Source organism: Ctenopharyngodon idella, chromosome 2 (genome assembly GCF_019924925.1).
Source record: "Ctenopharyngodon idella isolate HZGC_01 chromosome 2, HZGC01, whole genome shotgun sequence".
In the NCBI taxonomy this organism is placed as follows: Eukaryota; Metazoa; Chordata; class Actinopteri; order Cypriniformes; family Xenocyprididae; genus Ctenopharyngodon; species Ctenopharyngodon idella.
Window position 1 is genome coordinate 17,452,552 of NC_067221.1, and position 23,977 is coordinate 17,476,528.

Genomic DNA, 23,977 nt, shown 5'->3' on the forward strand with positions numbered 1-23,977 from the left:
CACACACACACACAAGATAATTTACCCAAAAATGAAAATTATGTCATCATTTACTCACCCTCAAGAGGGCTTTTCACACTGCGCTTAACCCCGGGTTATCGTCGTTCAAAAGGCCTACATAGATAGCAATGACATTTCCTCTCTCAAGATCCATAAAGGTACTAAAAACATATTTAAATCAGTTCATGTGAGTACAGTGGTTCAATATTAAAACAAATTAACGAATTATTTAGTGTTGGCCGATTTGAAAACACTGCTTCAGGAAGCTTCGGAACGTTATGAATCAGCGTGTCGAATCCGCAGTTCGGAGCGCCAAAGTCACGTGATTTCAGCAGTTTGGCGGTTTGACACTCGATCCGAATCATGATTCGACACGCTGATTCATTACGCTCCGAATCTTCCTGAAGCAGTGTTTTGAAATCCGCCATCACTAAATAAGTCATTATTTTGTTTTTTTTGGCGCACCAAAAATATTCTCTTCGCTTTATAATATTAATATTGAACCACTGTACTCACATGAACTGATTTAAATATGTTTTTAGTACATTAATGGATCTTGAGAGAGGAAATGTCTGTCACGGAATGAACACAGACAGAGGATCCAAGTGCAAGAATAACAATATTTATTGACAGGAAAATGCTGTACAATAACTTCACTCCAAGGGTCAGTCGAGGCAGAGGCTGTGGCGTGCAGAGTGGCGAGGCACTGGGTGGCGCAGGGCTACAGCGGGTATCAGAGAACAAGGATAATCCAACCCAGAAAACAGGGCACACGACGAAAGTCCAGAATCCAAAAACCAGGAAGAAACACACAGAGAACACGACACCGGGAACAGCCTGCAACGAACTGACAAAGACACATAAAGACAAGCACAATATATAACAATCACTAACAAGACACGGCTGGCAACAGATCGCAATCAGACCATAATGGGTGACGCCCACACAATCATTCACTCACACCCAACACACACACACACACACACACACACACACACACACAACAACACACGAGGGTGAGTAAGTGAATCCATGAACCGTGACAGTACCCCCTCTCCTATGAGCGCCTCCTGGCGCTCCCAGGAGAGCCTACCTGTTGATAGTAATCATCAATAAGAGAGTGATCCAGGATGTCCCTGGCAGGAACCCAACTCCTCTCCTCCGGACCGTAACCCTCCCAGTCCACCAAGTACTGGAATCCGCGTCCCCTTCGCCTAGCGTCCAAAATACGACGAACCGAATAAACGGGTTCCCCATCTACGAGACGCGGCGGGGGGGGAACCGGAACCGGCGGATTAATGTTAGCATGAAAAACAGGTTTGATTTTAGATACGTGGAATACGGGGTGAATTCTACGGTACGCTGGGGGGAATTTGAGGCGGACTGTCACCGGACTAAGAATCTTGGTGACAGTAAACGGGCCAATGAATTTAGGTGCCAACTTATTACATACGGAGCGGAGCGGAATGTTCCTGGAAGAAAGCCACACTTTTTGTCCGACGACGTATACGGGAGGCTTCAGCCGGTGGCGATCGGCCTGGGCCTTGGTGCGCGCTCCCACCTGAATAAGAGTCTCTCGGGCTCTTCTCCACGTGTGACGACACCTCTGGACGAAGGCGTGAGCGGAGGGGACCGCGACTTCGGATTCCAGACTAGGAAAGATAGGTGGCTGGTAACCTAGACTACACTGGAAAGGCGACAGGCCCGTAGCCGACACTGGTAACGAGTTGTGCGCGTACTCCACCCAAGGAAGCTGCTGACTCCAGGATGAAGGATTCTGAGCTACCCGACATCGCAACGTTCTCCCCAAATCCTGGTTGGCTCTCTCAGCTTGCCCGTTACTCTGGGGATGGAACCCAGATGACAAACTAACAGTCGCTCCCAGTAATCTGCAAAACTCCTTCCAGAATCTGGAGGTAAACTGGGATCCCCTGTCAGAAACCACGTCTACCGGGAGGCCATGAATACGAAAGACGTGATTAATGACAGTAACCGCTGTCTCCTTGGCAGAGGGTAATTTGGGCAAGGGGATGAAATGTGCCGCCTTCGAGAACCGGTCCACTACGGTCAAAATCACCGTATTGCCCTGTGAAGGAGGGAGGCCTGTTACGAAATCTAGCGCTATGTGGGACCAGGGTCTTGAAGGGACAGACAGCGGTTGAAGAAGCCCATCTGGGGAACGATTAGAAATCTTACCACGAGCGCAGACAGAGCAAGCCAAAACAAAATTGCGAACATCGCGAGCCATGCAGGGCCACCAGAATCGTTGCTTAACCAAAAACATGGTACGACTAACCCCTGGATGACAAGCCAGATTGGAATCATGGCCCCATCGGATAACGTCTGGACGTAACCTCTCTGGTACAAATAATCGACTCGGTGGGCACCCGGGCGGAGGCGTTACCCCTTCTAAGGCCGTGTGGACCTTCGACTCGACCTCCCATGTGAGTGAAGAGACAATGAGTCTCTCAGGTAAAATACACTCGGGAGTGGACGGGCGCTCGGAACGATCAAAAATACGAGATAAAGCATCGGGCTTGATGTTCTTAGACCCGGGACGATATGATAGAGAAAAATCGAAACGACCGAAAAACAGAGCCCACCGAGCCTGCCTAGAGTTTAGTCTTTTAGCGGATCTGATGTATTCTAAATTCTTATGATCGGTCCAGACGATGAAAGGTACCCCCGACCCCTCCAACCAGTGACGCCATTCTTCCAAAGCTAATTTGACCGCCAGCAGCTCCCTGTTACCAATGTCGTAATTCCGTTCGGCGGCGGATAAGCGATGAGAAAAAAACGCGCAAGGATGCATCTTATCGTCCGTGGCGGCGCGCTGGGAAAGAACTGCCCCTACCCCCACCTCTGAAGCATCAACCTCCACCACAAACTGACGTGAAGGATCAGGGGCGACAAGAATGGGAGCCGAAACAAAGCGGCTCTTCAGATTGGAAAATGCAGCCTCAGCTGTATTAGACCACCTGAACGCCGTTGCGGTGGAGGTTAAGGCGGTCAGAGGAGCGGCTAGTTGGCTGAAGTTGCGAATAAAACGCCGGTAAAAATTGGCGAATCCCAAAAACCTCTGCAGGGCCTTACGGGAATCTGGGATTGGCCAATCCACCACAGCCTTAACCTTGTCAGGATCCATGCGCACCCCCTCAGACGACACGATATACCCTAAAAATGGAACTGACTGTGCATGAAAAACGCACTTCTCCGCCTTGACAAAAAGCCCATTCTCTAGCAGCCTCTGGAGCACTCGTCTGACGTGTTGCACATGTTCCTGGAGAGAAGAAGAAAATATCAATATGTCGTCCAGGTAGACATAAATGAACTGATCGATCATGTCTCTCAACACGTCATTAACGAGTGCTTGAAACACGGCGGGCGAGTTGGAAAGGCCGAAAGGCATAACCAAGTATTCAAAGTGCCCTCTAGGGGTGTTAAATGCCGTCTTCCACTCATCCCCCTCCCTAATGCGAACCAAATGATAAGCGTTGCGCAGGTCCAATTTCGTGAAAAGAGACGCGCCCTGCAGCCGTTCAAAGGCAGAAGACATCAACGGCAAAGGATAAGTATTCTTTACCGTGATGTTGTTCAGTCCTCTGTAATCAATGCACGGCCGCAGCGACCCGTCCTTCTTACCCACGAAAAAAAAACCCGCCCCCGCGGGAGACGAGGAAGGGCGGATGATCCCAGCTGCCAGAGAATCAGAAATGTATTTCTCCATGACCTCCCTTTCCGGATTAGAAAGTGAATATAACTTGCCTTTAGGCGGAGAAGACCCTGGTACTAAGTCTATGGCACAGTCGTAGGGACGATGCGGAGGAAGAGAAGCAGCCCGGGACTTACTGAACACTTCCTTCAGGTCAAGGTACTCCTCTGGCACGTTTGACAGATTCACCGACGACTCCTGTAACACAGAACGAGACACAGAAGAACAGGCAGACAACAAACAAGACGCATGACACTGGTTGCTCCATTCTGCCACGGACCCCTGACCCCACTCGATCCTGGGCTTGTGTTTGAGCAACCACGGATGACCCAAGACGACCGGATGAGTAGTAGATCTAGAAATAAAAAATGGCAACTGTTCAGTGTGGTTACCGGAAGTGATGACGGTTAAGGGCTCCGTGGCGTGTGTGATGGTGGGTAGCTTCTGTCCATTAAGGGCGATGACAGTTATGGCATGTTCCAAAGGGTGAATGGGTATGTGCAAACGCGTGACCAGATCATAGTCCATGATGCTGCCCTCCGCCCCCGAGTCGACCAGAGCCTGGCAGGTGTGATGCCCCGATACCCACTGTAGTCTCACCGGGAGGAGTGTCGCAGATGAGGATTTATCCAAGGAAAGACCACCCGACAATAACCTCGGTACTACTGTCGGGCTCTGCCTTTTACGGGACACTCCCTAAGAAAATGCCCCGCCCCTCCACAGTACAAACACAGTCCCATCTCTCTCCGGTGTAATCTCTCCTCCCGGGAGAGCCGAGCTCTACCCACCTGCATGGGTTCAGGATCGAACGGGGGACCGACCGTGTTAACTCCGCTGGCACCGCTCTCCTCCATTTCCTCGAAGCGCGCTACGGGCCTCTTACGCGCCGCGCGTTCTTGCAAGCGAGCGTCCACCCGCAGCGCGAGCTCAATGAGACCGTCGAGACTGGTGGGTAGATCCAGCTGGTAAATCTCCTGCTGAACACGGTCGGCCAACCCATGCAGGAACATATCCCACTGCGCCTCCTCGTTCCACTTGCATTCCGCTGCCAGGGTGCGGAATTTGATGGCGTAATCAGACACTGGTTGGATTCCCTGCCGCAGATCCGCGAGTTTGCGCGCGGCCTCCCGTCCCGCCACCGAACGGTCGAAGACCCGTCTCATCTCCTGCGACAGGGTGTGGAATGAGGAGCAGCACTGATGTTTGTTCTCCCACACCGCTGTTCCCCACAACGCTGCGCGTCCCGTCAGAAGCGTCATGACCAACGCGACTTTAGATTCCTCAGAAGAAAACGTGTTAGGTTGCAAAGAGAAATAAATAGAGCACTTCGTTAGAAAGGCTCTACAAACATCTGGTTCTCCAGCATACCTCTCTGGTGCAGGAATACGCGGCTCTTGTTGACTGCTGACGTTGGCGGATGGGTGGGGAACAGACGGTGGAGCTGGCGCAGTGGGAGATGAAAGATGTTGAACCTGGGTAGATAACTCAGCCACCTGCGCCACCAACGCCTGAACGGCACGAGCAGTGGCCACCACTTGCTCGTCCTGATGATCCATCCGTTGAGCACTCCTGCTCAAATACTCCTGAAGATCCGACGACCTTGCTGGATCCATAAGTGGTCAGTTCGTTCTGTCACGGAATGAACACAGACAGAGGATCCAAGTGCAAGAATAACAATATTTATTGACAGGAAAATGCTGTACAATAACTTCACTCCAAGGGTCAGTCGAGGCAGAGGCTGTGGCGTGCAGAGTGGCGAGGCACTGGGTGGCGCAGGGCTACAGCGGGTATCAGAGAACAAGGATAATCCAACCCAGAAAACAGGGCACACGACGAAAGTCCAGAATCCAAAAACCAGGAAGAAACACACAGAGAACACGACACCGGGAACAGCCTGCAACGAACTGACAAAGACACATAAAGACAAGCACAATATATAACAATCACTAACAAGACACGGCTGGCAACAGATCGCAATCAGACCATAATGGGTGACGCCCACACAATCATTCACTCACACCCAACACACACACACACACACACACACACACACACACACACACAACAACACACGAGGGTGAGTAAGTGAATCCATGAACCGTGACAATGTCATTGCTCCCTATGTAGGCCTCACGGAGCCATCGGATTTAAACAAAAATATCTTAATTTGTGTTCCGAAGATCAACGAAGGTCTTACGGGTGTAAAACGGCACGAGGGTGAATAATTAATGACAGAATTTTCATTTTTGGGTGAACTAACCCTTTAACCGCTGGTAAAGGAACATTTCACACTTGTAATTTAGAAGCGGGGTTAGCAACTCTTTTTACCCGGGGTTATGAAAGCCTGATTTTGCGGTGTTAACCCTGCATTGCAGTACCAAATTTGTACAGTGTGAAATGATGCAGTGTTAGAATGTTACAGCTAGACACTAGCAACAGACAACCAATCTGCCTGCTTTGGACAGTTATGGAAACACTGTGCATTGTAGGCTATATAAACAGTAAATTCAGTGTTCGAGAGGGAAAGTGTCAAATGCTGACATAAAATGCGAAAATTTGAGTGAAGAAGAGACCATTTCATTGACACTGACACTACAAATATGCAAATAAGAACATTAACCCAGGGTTTAGGAATGTTCAATGTGAAACGTCAGTTTATGAATACCCAGGATTAATTGTTAAACCCGGGTAAATTATGAGCAGTATGAAACGTGAAGCAAGATAACCCTTTTACCCGGGGTTTAGAATGACCCAGGGTTAACTGTTTCAAGTGTGAAAAGCCCTAAGTTGTTCCAAACCTGTATGAATTTCTTTTGTTCTGCTTGAACACATTTTGAAGAATATCAGTAACCAAACAGTTGATGAGGCCCCATTGACTTCCATAGTTTTTTTTTTTTTTTTTTTTTTTTCTTATTGAGAAAAAATGGGGCCCATCAACTGTTTGGTTGCCCATTTTTTTTCAAAATATCTTCTTTAGTGTTTAGTAGGGATGTGACGGTGAGAAAATTTTCCCACCGGTTAATCGACATGTGACAACACCGGTAATACCGATGTCACCGGGGGGCGGGGCCTCTACCTCTTTTTTTTTTTTTTAAACCGCTTATGGGGCAGTTCACATATGGCGTCTAAAAACGCATGGAAAGCGCGGCCACGTCGCTTTCTCCTTGTTTCCAAAGCGCTTGCACTTCCGTGGCGTCTGTCATTGCTATGCAACCATGAACTGCGCTCTCCGCGACGAGGAATGTTTTTGACATGAAAAATAAAAACCCGCCCTGTACAGCTATGATCAGCTGTTCGGCTGAGCTTTCGATGTTTTGTTACGGAAAGGCCGAGTTTCACTTTCAAATTAACGGCAATTGCTTGAATGGTGGGTTACTCTTGAAAAACACTCGACAAAACGGACATTTTGGCATAATTTGTGTGTGTTATGGTTCGTTAAGAACAGAAGAGAGCTCGATACTGGCGCGCGCGGTGTGTGTGTGTGTGTGTCACAAGGCAGAACATTCACAGACGGCGCGTTCTCTTTTGTCTTGTCGCGCTTGAATGGTTTAAGCATTAGCATGTATAAGAGCTTGATCATATAATGCAGAAAACAGATACTACATTAATTGCAAATATTTTAACGCGTTAAAGTGGGAAAAAAATTAACCTCGGTGCCGCGGTGAGGAAGTGATGAAACCGGTGTTGCGAGTGAACACCGGTAACACCGACTACTGTAGCAAGCCTAGTGTTAAGCAGAAGAAAGAAATTCATACATGTTTGGAACAACTTGATGGTGAGTAAATGATGACAGAAATTTCATTTTTTTGGGTGAACTATCCCTTTAATTTCTTGCAACGTGTCTTCTTTTCACACCTGTACTGGAGTGTGGTTTCAGGTTGTCTGCTTAGTACAGATGCTCTAAATGCTCTGACTGTAACTGATCCATGGTTGACCGTTGCATCTCCATAAATCTTTTCTTGTCAAAACACCTCTGTATGCTTATTCTTTAAGTGTATGTGTGTATTTTTTACCATTACTCAATATTTAACACCAGGTGCATCGCATCGGGCTAACCTTTGTAGCCATCAATACAACCACATTAGCATTTCGTGCCTCAAATGCAGTCCACCTGGGAAACATGATAGGTGAGGGGAAGTCAGTGTATGAATATGAATTATTTTCATATAATTAAAAATACATTAAAGCAGTTTTTTTTTTTTTTTTTTGCTTTATCAATATTTATAGGAAAAGTTCTGTTACTTTTTTCAAGTAATGGGCAAAATAATGCATTACTTTTAAATTTACAACAAAATACCCAAGTTGCTTTTTCAAATAGCATATAGCATAGTAATGCCACATATATGTTCTGTTTTCATTGTGTTGTGTTACTAGGTAGCTTTTCAGTTTATTTAATTAGTTCAGTTATCCTTGTTCCTCACCTGTTTGTCCCGTAGCCACTGATTTGATGAGAGTATTCTGTTCAGGTGTGTTATATTATCTTGTCAGCTCCTTGTATGCCCTTGTATATAAGCCCTCAGTTTTAGTTAGTTCCTCGTCTTGCATTATTTATCGTCAGGTTGTATGTTGTGGTTTTCTTCAAATAAATCTCGTTTTGTTTCCAGTATCAGATTAAAGATCTATTTGAGTACCTCCTGAGTCCTGCGCTTCTTCTACAGCAAACCGTCACAGTCTAGACCAGGCATGAGCAGTGTGATTCAATGCATCAAAATCAAACAGAACTCATAATCAGTGATGCTGTCTACACTTGATGCGGCATGACGCGTATTCCTGACAGTAAACCGATTCCTCGTTCTATTTCTGACATACTCCAAGCACTCGCGCTACTTCTGACACAAAGAATAAATGGATTTGCAAAGGTCGCTTTGTCACATCTAGTGTAGACAGCCTCAGTTGTTGCAACTGTTATGTCCAGTGTAGGCATGGTGTAAGTCTATAAAAAGTGTACAACTCTACAACTATTTACAATATTTAAACATCCCTAAGCAAGTTATAAAGCCTGTGTGAAGGGATGAAAAGGCCACTCATGTCAGCCTGCCAGACACAAAGCTGACTGAAGAGATTAAACAACTGGGTGGCCATTTTCTTCTTTTCTCCAAGTCTTATGCAGTGACCTGAAACATGAATAAGCTCTATCAACACAATAAAAACAGCATATAAAGACATATGCATAAAAAGGAAGTAAAATTCTTGAAGAACTGAATTCAAATCTTTGAACATATGAAGACATATTCTGTTAGCACTTTATTTTACAGTCTTGTTTTCCATGTACATACAATGTACTTATTACAGTAATTACAATAACTGGGTAATATCTAGGTACTAACCCTGCACCTATCCCTAAACCTAACCTAAATGATTAGTTCACCCAAAAATGAAATTTCTGTATTTAAGTACTCACCCTCATGTCATCCCAAACCCCTTCATCTTCAGAACACAAATTAAGATATTTTGATGAAATCCGAGAGGTTTTTTTATCCTCCATTGAAAGCAACGAAATTACCACATTCAAGGTCCAGAAAAGTAGTAAAAACATCGTTAAAATAGTCAATGTGGTTCAACCTTAATATTATGAAGTGACGAGAATACTTTTTGTATGCAAAAACAAAACAAAAATAACAACTTTATTCAAATAATTTTTTGTCTCTCCGCTGTCATTCTGCTATGCTATTTTCGTTGCAGCGCTTTCAGGTTCTGCGTCAGAACGCTGACTCGGTATTGGCCGACACCTCTTCATGTGAGCAGCACAAGGCATGCACGTGATGCCAACGCAGGAGCCAGCCAATAATGAGCCGGCGTTCGGATGTAAACACGGAAACACAGCACTGTGCTAACTGCGTAACAGACTGACAGGGAAGAGGAAAAAATGTTGAATGAAGTCGTTATTTTTGTTATTTTTGCACACAAAAAGTATTCTTGTTGCTTCATAACATTAAGGTTGAACCACTGTAGTCACATTGACTATTTTAATGATGTTTTTACTATTCTGGACATTGAATGTGGTAATTTTGTTGCTTTCAATGGAGGATAAAAAAACTCTCAGATTTCATCAAAATATCTTTATTTGTGTTCCGAAAATGAAAGAAAGTCTTACGGGTGTGGAACGACATGAGGGTGAGTGACAGAAATTTCATTTTTGGGTGAACTAACCCTTGAAATATTGCTGGCCCACTTTGGCTGAATGTGTTAGATAAAGTGGGCGACCTTCAACCTTCAGTAATTATACTCAAATTCATTAAATAAATTGACATTCATTGCTTATTTTATATAGCTCACATTTGTAATTTACTTTTTAAGTAAAGACCTACGCGTAGGCCTATCTAAATTTCATGTTTAACAAATATTGTCCCACTTTACATGAATTCACCCTATATGTCACAAACAGGAAAAATGCAATCGCAACCTCCATTTCATCCCGACTTTAACCAATTACTTCAATTTATGAAAAAGCAAAAAAGGTTAACTGACTTCCTGCTGAGAGACTGTTACTGTTGCTCAGTTGTCTGTCCATCTGAGAGAAAGATGTTTAGTTTATTTTCATGTGTTTCTCAGTCAAAGTTCTTTCCACAATTTTAATTATTTTTACCAGTTCAAAATGATTGACATAATGACAGTTATCCACTAGAGGGCAGTGTCACTTGTGACATGATGCTATAATAAGACACTGGGACTGATTTGAGCGCTACTACTCTAATTAGAAAAAGTGGACCCAACAGGCAAATAACCACCGCTGACATCAATTTTGCATTATTTATAGCTTCACGAAAAGCACTAGACTTCTTTACTCTTGAAATACTTTTTTGTACTATAGAAATGCTCTAGATATTTCAGCTGTAGGAATAAAGAGTCAGTGACCATGACTGAGCTGATGTTTAACTTGTGCTTTGGCCTGTTATACTTCAACTAAACCTAAGATTACTTAAGAAACCTGACTTACTGTGTTAAGATGTGCTTGATGTGTTTTACAAGTCTTGACATTTACAGGCAATGCAGAGACGAGGCATTATTCAAATGTCCCCCGTAAGAACCTCTTTATTTTAAACGTAAAGTTGGCAAATTTGTTGTCTGTCTGTATATTGTAACAGAAAAGGACTAATTGTTGTAGTAGACATGCATTAGAAATTATGCAATTATGGTTTAATTAATAACATACATGAACCTGTTAGTTCCTGTTTTATCTTGCCATTTGTGCGAGTGACCCGCTGATCTGCTCAGTAGCTACTTTGTGTCTGTGGGTTAAAAGCAGATGGGGGATTGTTAGTCTGTTTTCTCCCTCCACCACCTCCGTAATCCTGTCTTGTAAAAGAAGGCGATCTCCAGGTGAGGTGAGGTATTTCTACTGCCATGAAGGACAGAGATGACTAGCCTAGCCGTGTCAAATCTAGAGAAGAGTGAATATGTGCAGAATTGCCACTTGACCATAGATACAGATATGTACTCGTCCATTAATTGACTAAACTTACTTGTTTCTTCATAAACATAATTTTATGTTTGTGTAGTATGCATAATATAGTATGTAGGCCTACCTATACAATTGTTTTCCCTGCAGTTTTCACACAAAAATCAATACAATTCCAGACTGTAAGCCAATAAGAAAAAGAATGTTTTATTTCCCCAAGCTGATTTTGAAGCCGTTTCAGCAACAAATACATCTTCCGTCCTCCTTCTGTCATCATTTACTCACCCTCAAGTTGTTCCAAACCTGTATGAATTTCTTTCTTCTGCTGAACACAAAATAAGATATTCTGAAGTATGTCAGCAACCAAACAGTTGATGGACACCATTGACTTCCATGGTATTTTTTTTTTTCTCATACTATGGAAGTCAAAGGGCCCACCGACTGGTTACCCATATCCTTCAAACTATCTTCTTTTGTGTTCAGCAGAAGAAAGAAATTCATGCGGGTTTGGAACAACTTGAGGGTGAGTAAATGATGACAGAATTTTCATTTTTGGTTGAACTATCCCTTTAACTGCATATACTTGGCTGATGTTCAACATGACCTAGAAAGTTTGACTGAGCAGCTTTAACGTCTCAGTGTATGTGAATGAGACCCCCTCCTACCATTCTGTTTTAGAAGCATAAGACACTTTTGGTATGGATTAACTCATATTAGCTTAGCTTTAGCGGACTGAATTAGCTTATACTGATGCGCACAGCCTTATTAGATACAGAGATCTCTCACAAACAGTAGGTGAACTGTGTAATTCTGTTACTACATGACCCCTGACTGGACCATACAAAGTCCATGTCAAGATGGCATAACTGTAACTAATATGGTCCATCTTGTTCCATGAGTCTTGCTTTTACATAGTATATTTATGCTTTTGTGTATACTTTATCTAGTTTCAATCATTTTTTATCTTTATTTTATTTATTATAAAACGGTTAGTTCCTGTCCTTAATTCTGATTGGTCAATAGCTGTGTTTTATTCACGATAAAACACCCTTAGCAACCACTCTTAGCAACGTAAACTGTTTGTTCTCAGTTGATATTGTTCATTGAAGCGTTCTGTATTATGTAGAACTAGAAGAGTATTGTGAGAAAGAGATCAATTGAGCGAGTTTATTACCTGCATTCAGATTTAGCATTTTCCGTCAGGTCAGTCGTATGTTCATAATAAAAAATCTGTTTAAATGTCCGATGTATTATCTTGTCCTTTTAACAGTTAAGGGGTATTCCGTGACTGACAGTGCTAGTCAAAGCATTTGTCAGTTGCGTCTTGTTCCGTGTTAACAACAATTCAATCTTTTCAATGTAAAAGTCTTCACTACTGACTGACACACTCATAAAGACAGTTTTTGCCGCCATCTAATGGCGTAATAACGTAACTTCTGTTGCGGTTCATAGTCAGGGACTATTTTTTCCAGCAGAAGGAAGGCTTTTAGTAAAAGTTTACTTCATGAAAGTTGCATTGATACATATTTTTGGCTTTAATATTTGTATTGTGTGGTAACCGTTTTATAAAAGCAATAAGGTACTCGAGACTAGTGCTGTATCATAAATAAGTCACGGCTAAAGGGGTTGCAGGCACTCCTCTTTGCAACTTATTCGCGATACAGCAGAGCCTCTCGTACCTTATTGCTTACATAAATGACATTAGTTTGAGATATGATGTGAGGGACAGTTTGTGGAATTAAATTATTTTAAATGGTCACCTGGAGAAAAGTGGGTGGTCTGCTCTCAGTATTTCACACAGTACACAGCACAGTACAATGAAGGCATTAGGTAATGCTCATTAAAGCAGGTCAAAGAGAGACTGGCACACTGCAGAAATGAGGCCAGTGCAGCAGAGTGCCACCCATGAAGGTAAGAAGTTTGAATTTACAAATGTAATTTTAACAAAGCATCATCAGAACCTGAATTTACCTAGCAAGACCACGAGATGAGCAAGACAAACTGTGGACAAATAATGAGATTATTATTATTAACAAGATTATTGTTACCTTTTTCATGCATTCAAAGTGCATCACTACATCATATTATGCATTTATATTGACAAATGGTGCCACACTAGTGAGCATATATAAATTGTGATAGCTCAGGATGAATCCCTGAGTACTGCAGTAAAGACAGAAAGCATTAGGTAGGAACATACTGACACACTTTATGACTGTCTTAGAGCAGTTCTGTAACCTTTTGCATCATTTAACTAAATGCTAAATATGAATATGCTAAATTAAAACCCAACAGCTAACAATTAAAATCAGCAAGTAAAATAATCATATGATCAATTGTATGAGCAGATGGACTTTAGCCCCTTTTTTGGTATTTGGTGCTGCAATAGCACATTAGCCATTGGCCTATAAACAACAGGAGAAAGTTTTAATGTGTCCTGCTAGCCTCAGCATTTTGTACACTCCATGCTGAGCTGTTAGCTCCCACATTTTTGCTCCTCTCATCGTATCACCATTTATGTTTAGACAACAGAGCCCGATGGCCATCCGTTGACTAGCGCTCTGCATCTGTCTAAATATAGTCAGCCCTAAAGCTTCTTAGTGGGAGAACCCTCTTATAAGTTCCTTTCCTTGAATAGTAGCTGAGTATAGGCTACACAAATATACTTAAGTGAAAATCCCTTGCAGGTATTTAATTCTAAATGAGTAATTACTGGGTTGTCAGTGTGTCTTGGTCTGCAGGTGCGCGTATCTTAGTGGCTCATTCGCGCCTTGGCTTCAAAGCGAGTAGCACACAAACTCACTGACCACTGGCAGTAGCATCTTCTAGCCTGATAAAGCAGTGTGCGGAGCTTCCATTTCTCTTAGGCGTGTAACCTGACACAGCCGCCAACATGTGTGACATGGGGGGACTTGATAATTTGGTGGCCAACACGGCCTACCTGAAAGCCCAAGGGGGTGATGACAAGGAGATGAAGAAACGTCGCCGAAGTCTATCTCTGCCCAAGGCGGAACAATGTGTGGCACTCAGGACGAGTCTGGACAAGGACTTCGAGTCCCTTTGTGAACAGCAACCTATTGGTAAGAAGTTGTTCCGCCAGTACCTCGATCAAGCGGGGCCAGAGTCCTCCACTGCTGCAGAATTTATGGATGATCTGAACGATTGGGAATTGTCAGAGGCTGCTGCCAGAGACAAGGCCCGTACAAATATCATCAACAAGTACTGCAAAGATGGTTCCAAGAGCTCCCTCACCTTCCTGACTGGAGATGTAGCAACCAAGTGCAAGGCGGTTACTGACAAAGATTTCGAGGAGGTGATGGCACAGGTGAAGGTGGCCACCAAAGAGTACTTCAAAGGCAAGCCGTTTACAGATTACCAGACAAGCCAATTCTTCGACAAGTTTCTGCAGTGGAAAGAGTATGAGAAACAGCCAATCACGGAGAAGTACTTCTACGAATTCAGGACTCTCGGAAAGGGTGGTTTCGGAGAGGTAGGTTCTATTCATGAAGTGCAACCTATTAGCATACACATTTGATGATGAGTACACGTCTTGAATCAAAGATATTATGGTATTATTAAATAAAGATATTATCATCAAACTTGACCATGTTGATTGTACACACTTCCAGGTGTGTGCAGTGCAGGTGAAGAACACCGGCCAGATGTATGCTTGCAAGAAGCTCTGCAAGAAGCGTCTCAAGAAGAAACATGGTGAGAAAATGGCCCTGCTGGAGAAGAAGATCTTGGAGAGGGTCAACAGCCTGTTCATTGTGAGCCTGGCATATGCTTACGACACCAAAACCCATCTCTGCCTGGTCATGAGCTTGATGAATGGAGGTGATCTCAAGTATCACATCTATAACATTGGTGAGAAGGGTATCGAAATGGATCGGATCATCTATTATACAGCTCAGATTACAACTGGGATCCTGCAACTGCATGCCATGGACATTGTGTACCGTGACATGAAGCCGGAGAACGTGCTTTTGGATAGCCAGGGCCAGTGCCGTCTTTCAGATCTTGGTCTTGCTGTGGAGATTCCTGATGGAAAGACCATCACCCAAAAGGTGGGTTAATCATCTCTATGCTGTGATTAGTTTGCGTAAAGTCACCAGATAACACTTGAGTATGCTTGTGCGAGATGAGAATGGAAGTATGGAGAGTGGTTCTCAAACTTCTTTTGGAGGTGGACCACTGTAACAGTTAAACCAAAATTATAGACTACTTACAGTAACACCATATCTTATTTGGGGGTTCAACATCAATCCTACCTTGAGCCACCAATCCATATGTATAGACTTAATTGTTTAGACAAAAAAATGAAGAAACAAAAAAATTAGACTGCTAAATAGACTATTCACTAGCTAAGTTATGTACACTGACACATAACTTTGAGCTACATCATTGAAATGAGAAAATAGAAACACTTTATCATAAAATTAACACAGTCAACTAATTAACTGATTAATTAATCAATAATTAAATGTTCTGTTTTTTTCAATTATAGTTATTTTTGCATTTTTTAATTAGCCAATCAACTTGCGGACCACTCCCCTGAGCACAGTTTGAGACCTTTAGTTTAGAGAAGTTAGAGAAGTTTAGTTTAAGTTTGGCAGTCCTTATATGCCACTAGGACTTTAAAGATTTTCAGTAACACCTCAGACCGTTCATCTTTTACACTGTAAATCAGGATTACCACTGTGTTAGCGTGGTCTTCTGTACCTCTTATATAATTCCTGGTGATCTTCATCACCCTGAGTACAGCTACACCAGTAAACAGACCTAAAGACAGCATGCAGGATCAGTTACCATGCTGTGTCCTTACCTGCACCCGTGGCTCATTGTCTCTTTAAGCTTTTCAATTTGTGGGCTTTTCAATAATTATGATTGAGGGGACTCTTGACATGTATTTAAATTAATTAAATTATGGTTATTTCACTATTTATGTAAGGATTGGTTCCATTGTCTCCAACTAAGCTATGCTAAAAACAGTTCTATGAACCAATAATTCGACTTCATTCAGAAGGCCCACAAGTGCTTCACCTCTACTTGAGGTGAGGGGTGCAGTAATCACGACTGGGTCTCTATCTCATGCCCAATAAAACTGTTATACAAAATAACATGAAATATGTTGCTATTAAGATGTTTATTAACATAGTGCAGCATCAGTGATGGCAAAGGCACAATACACCATTAGCAACTGGGAAGCTTCTGATAAATCCAATTTTATGAAACACTAAGTGAATTTTTTTGTCTCATTGGAGATTTGCGTAAGTAAATTGAAAGCTAGTTCAAGAAATTATGCCATAAGTAACAAAAATCTGAACAACTAAATTACCCAATAAAATGTTCAATGCTCATTATAGATTTCAAAGTTCTTAATACTTAAGCACAAATTAAGTTAATTGAACCTTTAACTTATTCCCAGAGTTTAAAGGCATTTTAGAAAGTGGTTATCTAAACAGTTTAAAATGTTAGAAGCTTTTAAGACAATTTACATTTGCAAAGATACATTGTCGATGATAAATGTTATAATGGGGAATATACTAACTTCATCATGTCTTTCCTGAACTTTACCTTTGTTTTTGTTTTGTTTTGTTTTTTTGCTTGTGATAGTGTAAGCCACCCACACATATTTTTCATGCTCACACAGGTTTGCATACTCAGCGCTGCTCCTCATGACTTGTCCATTTTTGATCTGTCAAATGTGAAAATCAACCAACTCTCATGCAGTGACCCTAAGCTTATTATCTCTTGCCCTTCTTGAGTCCTCAGTGCAGGTTGAAGCCCAAGCTGAACCCCCGGGGGTTTGGCTGGCTTTACACGCCAGATCCTCTTAGGAAGAATTACACAAATCTGTCTCTGATCAGACAGCCAAAGACAGAGGGAGGGGAATGCATTTTATATTTGTTTATATTTCGACTATTATAAGACTCTGTGTTCATCACTGCTCTTTTCTGTCAGTTTTTGTCTTTAATGAACATTTTATTGACCTTTATTAGTGCCTTTATCTTCTGGAGATTTAACAACTTTGAGCCATGACTAAGTAGTTTGATTTATGTAGCTATGCTATATGCACAAACTATAGCTTCAGTGGTCTGAAGGTCTAGGTCATTCTAGATTAGGTAAACTATTATGTTAACCTAACACAATGACTGTGCATCTTTTCCCATCCAAACATTGCATTTTAGCTCGACTGAGACTAACCCTGTCAATTGCTGTCTTGTTAAAGTTCTTTGCATTTCAGGAGGGTTTTCCACTTGGACTAAGCCATATGAATTACCAGTATCTAAGAATAGAGCACATTTTCTACTTAGCATGAAGTCCAAACATTATGTAAGATTATTTAACCCATCTTAGTTGTTTAATATGATTGTGTAGTTGTAACTATTATTGTGGATTAAATCACATAAAATGGGTTTTAAGTGCCCATAGTGATCAGTCTTAGAGCCATGCAATTAAACTGAAGAGTTACAGTAGCTCTGGTGTAAGATTGGCCGTATATAGCTATTAATGAATGACTCTAGGTGAAAGTATGTGTACGCAAAAGTTGCACATGTCCATTTGAGTCTAAGAATGGTTGTCTTTATATAAATCCGCTTCATCACAGTGGATCGGCACATGACACCTGACAGGTAGTAGAGGATTAAGATTAAGATTCCTCTTTCTGGCAAAGAGAGGAAGTGAGGTCTGAGCAATAAATAGGTTAATACTTACCTAAAATGCTCTACTACAACAGTGCTGCCACATTAATAAACACCTCTCATGAACAAATATGCTCACAAAACCCTCACAAAAGGAATCATTCTGCATCTTATCTAACCAGTTTCCCACAAGAAATGAAAATATTAATGTTCCAGTCTCTTTTCACAGGCTGGAACGGGTGCATATATGGCACCTGAAATCCTCACTGATACCCCATACAGGACATCAGTGGACTGGTGGGCCCTGGGCTGCAGTATCTATGAAATGGTGGCTGGTTACACCCCCTTCAAAGGCCCTGAAGCCAAGAAGGAGAAGGTGGAGAAGGAGGAGGTACAGAGGCGCATCATCAATGAGGAACCCAAGTTTGAACACAAGAACTTTGACGCTGCCACCATAGACATCATCAAGCAGTTCCTCAAGAAAAAGATTGATGAACGTCTTGGCTGCAAGTAAGTCCTTCTATCCCTCTTAACCTCCTGATTCTTCAGTGTGATCAGAGGTGTTAAAGCAGGACATGTGGACCCTAACCTGATTTGAAATACGTCATCACAACTGAAGGACTTTATTAGTGTCCTACCAGTTTTAGTGTCCTACCAGTAGTACCAGTCCTACTATTATAGCAAATTTGTATGACTTGGCGAAGATGATTATCTAGGTTTTTCGGAGAATAAAAACCTATACGGTCTTCATTTAGACCAAGTGTAATAATGACTAAAAGCTTTGAATTCCTTGATCCAACATGAAGGCAATATTGTGAAATCCATCAAACTCCTTTTCCCATATGGTCAGGATGTATAATTGTTACTTGTACTATTTTCGCAGGGGTGATGATCCAAGGAAGCACGAGTGGTTCAAATCCATCAACTTTGCTCGATTGGAGGCCGGCCTTATCGATCCACCCTGGGTGCCCAAACCCAACGTTGTCTATGCAAAGGATACAGGTGACATTGCTGAGTTCTCTGAAATCAAGGGTATTGAGTTTGATGCGAAGGATGATAAATTCTTCAAGGAGTTTAGCACAGGTGCTGTGTCCATTGCCTGGCAAAAGGAGATGATTGACACAGGACTCTTTGATGAGCTCAACGACCCCAACCGGAAAGAATCATCCGGTGGTTCAGATGATGATAAGAAATCTGGCACTTGCACGCTTCTGTGAGAGACCAATCCAGCCACTCAGCCCAGAATTCACCAGTAAATGCTTAAGTGGCATCACTAATATGATTGAAACTGTGCTCTGTGTCGAAGAAGAGTGAAGCATGCCTGGAAAGAGATGGGACATTAGTTCTTTGTAGCATAGAAGGACACTCTTATTGCTTCATCAGCACAGAAACATGGTCTGAGAAACACTCTAGACCATTCATGATGTGGTGGACTGAGCTTTGGACCAGTCAGGGAAGTTTTTCTCTGGAGTTCCTTTATGTCTCGTGAAGTAGTCAACCTCCTATCCAACAGGGGGCGCAAGTTAAAGTACTATTCCCTATTGAGAAGATGCTAGAAGAGTAGAGGACTACAGGCCACCTAAAGAGACTTTTAAGATTATTATGTAACTATAGCGACTCGATGTAATCAACAGCAGTTTGTGATCAGAAGGCAGAGATGTGTGGATATGCAAAAAATAGTCATCCTCCAAAAGAAGTGACTTGCGTTCCAAACATCTCCTGCCTTGCCAAATCACAATTTATTTGTGGATTAGTTCACGGTGTACTAGTACACAGTTGGCATCTATTGTATACATACCATAAGACTATAAGAGGCTACTGAAGACCAGGCCCAGATGGAATCTGCAGAATTCTTTCTCATTTTTGAATTCAGAATTCTGTGGAATGTACTAAAATTAAATTTGGCAAAATTGTGGGGACGGTGGAGCCTATTCCAGCGTCTCCAACCATAGGCAGGGTAATACCCTGAACAGATGGCTGGTCCATCACAGATTAGCCAAAATATTTAACAAAATAAATGTGAAGGATGCAAACATTTTGTTAATGATGAGCATTCCAATTCTGCGGAAATCTGGGAAGCATTCCATGCACACGGATTCTGTGTGGGCCTGCCTGTGACACGGGTAAACAGCTACATGCTAACAAAAGTGCATTTGAATGAATTGTGTAATTGTCCAACAGAGCTCAAATGATCTCTGTAGAAAGTCTCGCACAAATTGTTAACACATGCTTGTGATCTTTGATAGCAGGCCATTTCGTATTTCACCTAGATTTTTAAATGATTTGTGTGTATAAATATGTACATATAAATATGAATGAATAAATCAATATATATACATATATATTAATAGCTCTGAAATTAAATCAAATCAGAGCTTGATTTCTTAGCATTTAAAGGTAACAATTCCTTTTGTGGTTTGTTACTTTTTTACCGCTCTGATATTATGGGATAGATGTACACAGAAGACAGCTTTCCTTGACAGGAAAGTTCAGCTGAAAGAGTTCAATCCTCAAGGGCACAAAGAGAGAGCTTTGGCACGGATACGTCTACTCAATCCTCACTAGTTGTGTTACATAATCAAGGTGGAGCTTGTGCCCCCCTTACAGTCTTCATTTGTTTTGCTTTTATAATGCTGAGCAAGAGCAAAAGAAAACTTGTTATTGTAAAAATCACAGTATGTGACATAAAATGGACCAAACTACCTGTTTTCAAATGAATTATTTGTTCTGTCTCTTTGCCGGTGTTCAGTTTTTACTTTTTGTCAGGTAAGTAATGATTAAATGTAATTGTATATAAGGTTTGAGAATGATTATGAATAGAAATGTCAGATATTCAAAATGGGTCAATAAAATGTCTCTTTCTTTTACAGATTTTTTTCTGAGCTTTTCCCCCTATAATGCTGGTGCTTGGCGCTAATCAGTAAACATCTACTACGCTGGCACTAATCAAATCAGTAAATTTAGGGCAAGAGTCACAGTTCACTGGCGGAGGTTAGTCTTCCATTATTTCAAGTTTGAATGTTTCCTTGTTCCTGAGATAATTAAAATTGAATCTTAATCTTAATCTCACACATATTGCTTGATGAAAATCTAACCGCATGTTGGTGCATGTTAAAAAAATCTAAATCTAAAAATATGTCCCAGATTAAGGAGTCAAATCACAGACTGCCTGAAGAGTTCTGGGCTGAATTCAGTACACCACACTTATCTTGTAAAGCGATAATCTGGCTTACACTCACGTACTTAAATCAACCTCTAATCCTTGCAACCTCCAGTCTGATTTGCTGAACCAAGATAAGTCACACTCACCAGACTCTTACCAATTTATGATTTCCGTTGAGATCATAGAATACCAGTCTGGTTCAGAATCAGCACACATGAAGGGGTCTTCTTCCTGCATTCAAAGACTGTTATATCACTCCTGAGCTTTATTATGCAATGTACATGTAGAAATGATGTGCATCATATAGTTAATACGTGCTCTGCTTATGACTGAGTTTTAATGGAGAGTACAATATTAAGTTAGAAATTAGGTGGAATTCTCCAGGTGGCAAAGGTAAAGACCCTGTTAAGCCAAACAGATCCTCCTCCTCCTTATGTGAACCAATATCCACTAATGCTGAAAATGAGCTTATGTGTGGAAGAAGTGTTAGTGAGAGTGTCAGGCAAAAGTGATTGCTATGTGTTATCAAAACATGTTGTAGTGTCCTTGACGTGTTTGTCAGTAGCCAGGAGTTTTTAAACTTTTTAATACCAAAGGCCCCAAAATATGATGATCCCTTATTTTATTTCCTAAAATATAATAGCAGCTATATATTTTAATTAATAAAGAACCTTTAATTAAATATCAGGCAACATATGTTTCCAAAATTAAATAACTGGCTTCTATTTGTATTTATATATATATATTTTTTGTATTAATTTTATATTATTTGTGTATTGTCACAGGCCAAAACAAATTATTAAAATATTATCTGGAGAATATTTACTTATAAAGTAAGAAGTGTATTTTTTTGTATGTTATATGTATAGACTTAAAATACAAACCAGATCTGTTTTTATTTTCATTTCTTACTGTTTAAAACTAGGACTGTCAATAGAATGCAACAATATATATATATATATATATATATATATATATATATATATATAATTACAGTATCTCACAAAAGTGAGTACACCCCTCACATTTCAGCAACCATTTTAGTATATCTTCTCAAGGGACAATACTATAGAAATGAAACTTGGATATATTTTAGAGTAGTCAATGTGCAGCTTGTATAGCAGTATAGATTTACTGTCCTTTGAAAGTAACTTAACATACAGCCATTATTGTCAAAATAGCTGGCAACAAAAGTGAGTACACCCTAAGTGATAACAGTTGTATGTTGTTTAACCATGCAAAGCCACATGTCCTATTCATCATGTTCATGTTTTTGTCTGCTTGATAGGACAATACAAATTTGTGTGTCTTGTATTAGAGCAGTTAAAATTTGGTGCTTTGAGTACAATCCTCTCATACTGATCACTGGATGTTCAACATGGCACCTCATGGCAAAGAACTCTCTGAGGATTTGAGAATTAGAATTGTTGTTCTCCACAAAGATGGCCTAGGCTATAAGAAGATCGATAACACCATGAAACTGAGTTACAGCACAGTGGCCAGGGTCATAGAGAGAGGTTTTCCAAGACGGGTTCCACTCGGAACAGGTCAAAGAAGTTGAGTCCTCGTGCTGTGCGTCAGGTGCAGAAGCGGGCTTCAAAAAACAGACGCATGAGTGCTGCCAGCATTGCTTTAGCGGTTGCAGAAGCGGAAGGTCAGCTTGTCAGTGCTCAGACCATACGCCGCACACTGCAACAAGTCGGTTTGCATGGCCGTCGTCCCAGAAGGAAGCTTCTTCTGAAGCTGGCTCACAAGAAAGCCCGCGAACAGTTTGCTGAAGACAACCTGTCCAAGAGCATGAATTACTGGAACCATGTCCTGTGGTCTGATGAAACTAAGATAAACTTGTTTGGCTCAGATGGTGTCCAGCATGTGTGGCGACGCCCTGGTGAGGAGTACCAAGAAGATTGTGTCTTGCCTACAGTCAAGCATGGTGGTGGTAGCATCATGGTCTTGGGCTGCATGATTGCTGCTGGTACTGGGGAACTGTGCTTCATTGAGGGAAACATGGATTCCAACATGTAATGTGACATTCTGAAGCAGAACATGATGCCCTCCCTTCAGAAACTGGGCTGAATGGCATGATAATGACCCCAAACACACCACCAAGATGACAACTGCCTTGCTGAGGAAGCTGAAGGTGAAGGTGATGGAGTGGCCAAGTATGTCTCCAGACCTGAACCCTATTGAGCACCTGTGGGGCATCCTCAAGCGGAAGGTGGAGAAGCGCCATGTGTCTAACATCCAGCAGCTCCGTGATGTCATTATGGAGAAGTGGAAGAGGATCCCAGCAACAACCTGTGCAGCTCTGGTGAATTCCATACCCAGGAGGATTAAGGCAGTGCTAGATAACAATGGTGCTCACATAAAATATTGACACTTTGGACACAGTTTTGACATGTTCACTTAGGGTGTACTCATTTTTGTTGCCAGTTATTTAGACAATCATGGCTGTATGTTGAGTTAATTTCAGAGGACAGTAAATCTGTACTGCTATACAAGCTGCACATTGTCTACTCTAAGGTATATCCAATTATCATTTCAATAGTATTGTCCCTTGAAAACATATAACAAAATTGTTGCTGAAATGTGAGATACTTCTTTTGTGAGATACTGTATTATATATATATATATTATATATATATATATATATATATATATATATATATATATATATATATATATATATATATATAAAAGAAATAGATAAATAGAATATCAGGCAAATTCATTTTTTCTTACCACACTGTAAATATTGTTGGTTTAACTTAAAAAAAAAAAAAAAAAAAATACGTTTCCTGGTTGCCTTAAAATTTTGAGTTAATACAATGAAGGCAATTGGTTTAATCAACAGAAACTCAAAATATTATGTTATCTGAACCACATTAATTATTTTAGTTGATTTGACAAAAGAAAAAAATGTGATAAATCATGAAAGTATACAGTGCAGCTATTAGAACGCAAAATTAAGCAGTAATAATAATAATTATAATAAATGTTATATTTGTCTTAAATTACCATGTTGACAAGTTTGGTTTTGTTGTCTCAATTTTCCATGG

General features: G+C 41.4%; 1 protein-coding gene across 1 annotated transcript; it reads left to right on the forward strand.

The window, feature by feature from the left end:
* The first annotated feature begins 11,663 nt into the window (after positions 1-11,663).
* Positions 11,664-23,615, forward strand: grk7a (G protein-coupled receptor kinase 7a). The gene is made up of 4 exons (XM_051874039.1): positions 11,664-14,601; positions 14,741-15,178; positions 17,985-18,265; positions 18,639-23,615. The coding sequence occupies exons 1-4, from the start codon at positions 14,005-14,007 to the stop codon at positions 18,970-18,972; spliced, it is 1,650 nt and encodes a 549-aa protein (XP_051729999.1). The 5' UTR covers positions 11,664-14,004; the 3' UTR covers positions 18,973-23,615.
* Positions 23,616-23,977: the final 362 nt, after the last annotated feature.

Bases quoted from the DNA above. Each gene is read 5' to 3' on its own strand.
- grk7a (XM_051874039.1), top strand. From the start codon at position 14,005: ATGTGTGACATGGGGGGACTTGATAATTTGGTGGCCAACACGGCCTAC. The intron at 15,179-17,984 runs GTGGGTTAATCA...CTCTTTTCACAG, and splicing joins GAAAGACCATCACCCAAAAG to GCTGGAACGGGTGCATATAT. The intron at 18,266-18,638 runs GTAAGTCCTTCT...CTATTTTCGCAG, and splicing joins GATGAACGTCTTGGCTGCAA to GGGTGATGATCCAAGGAAGC.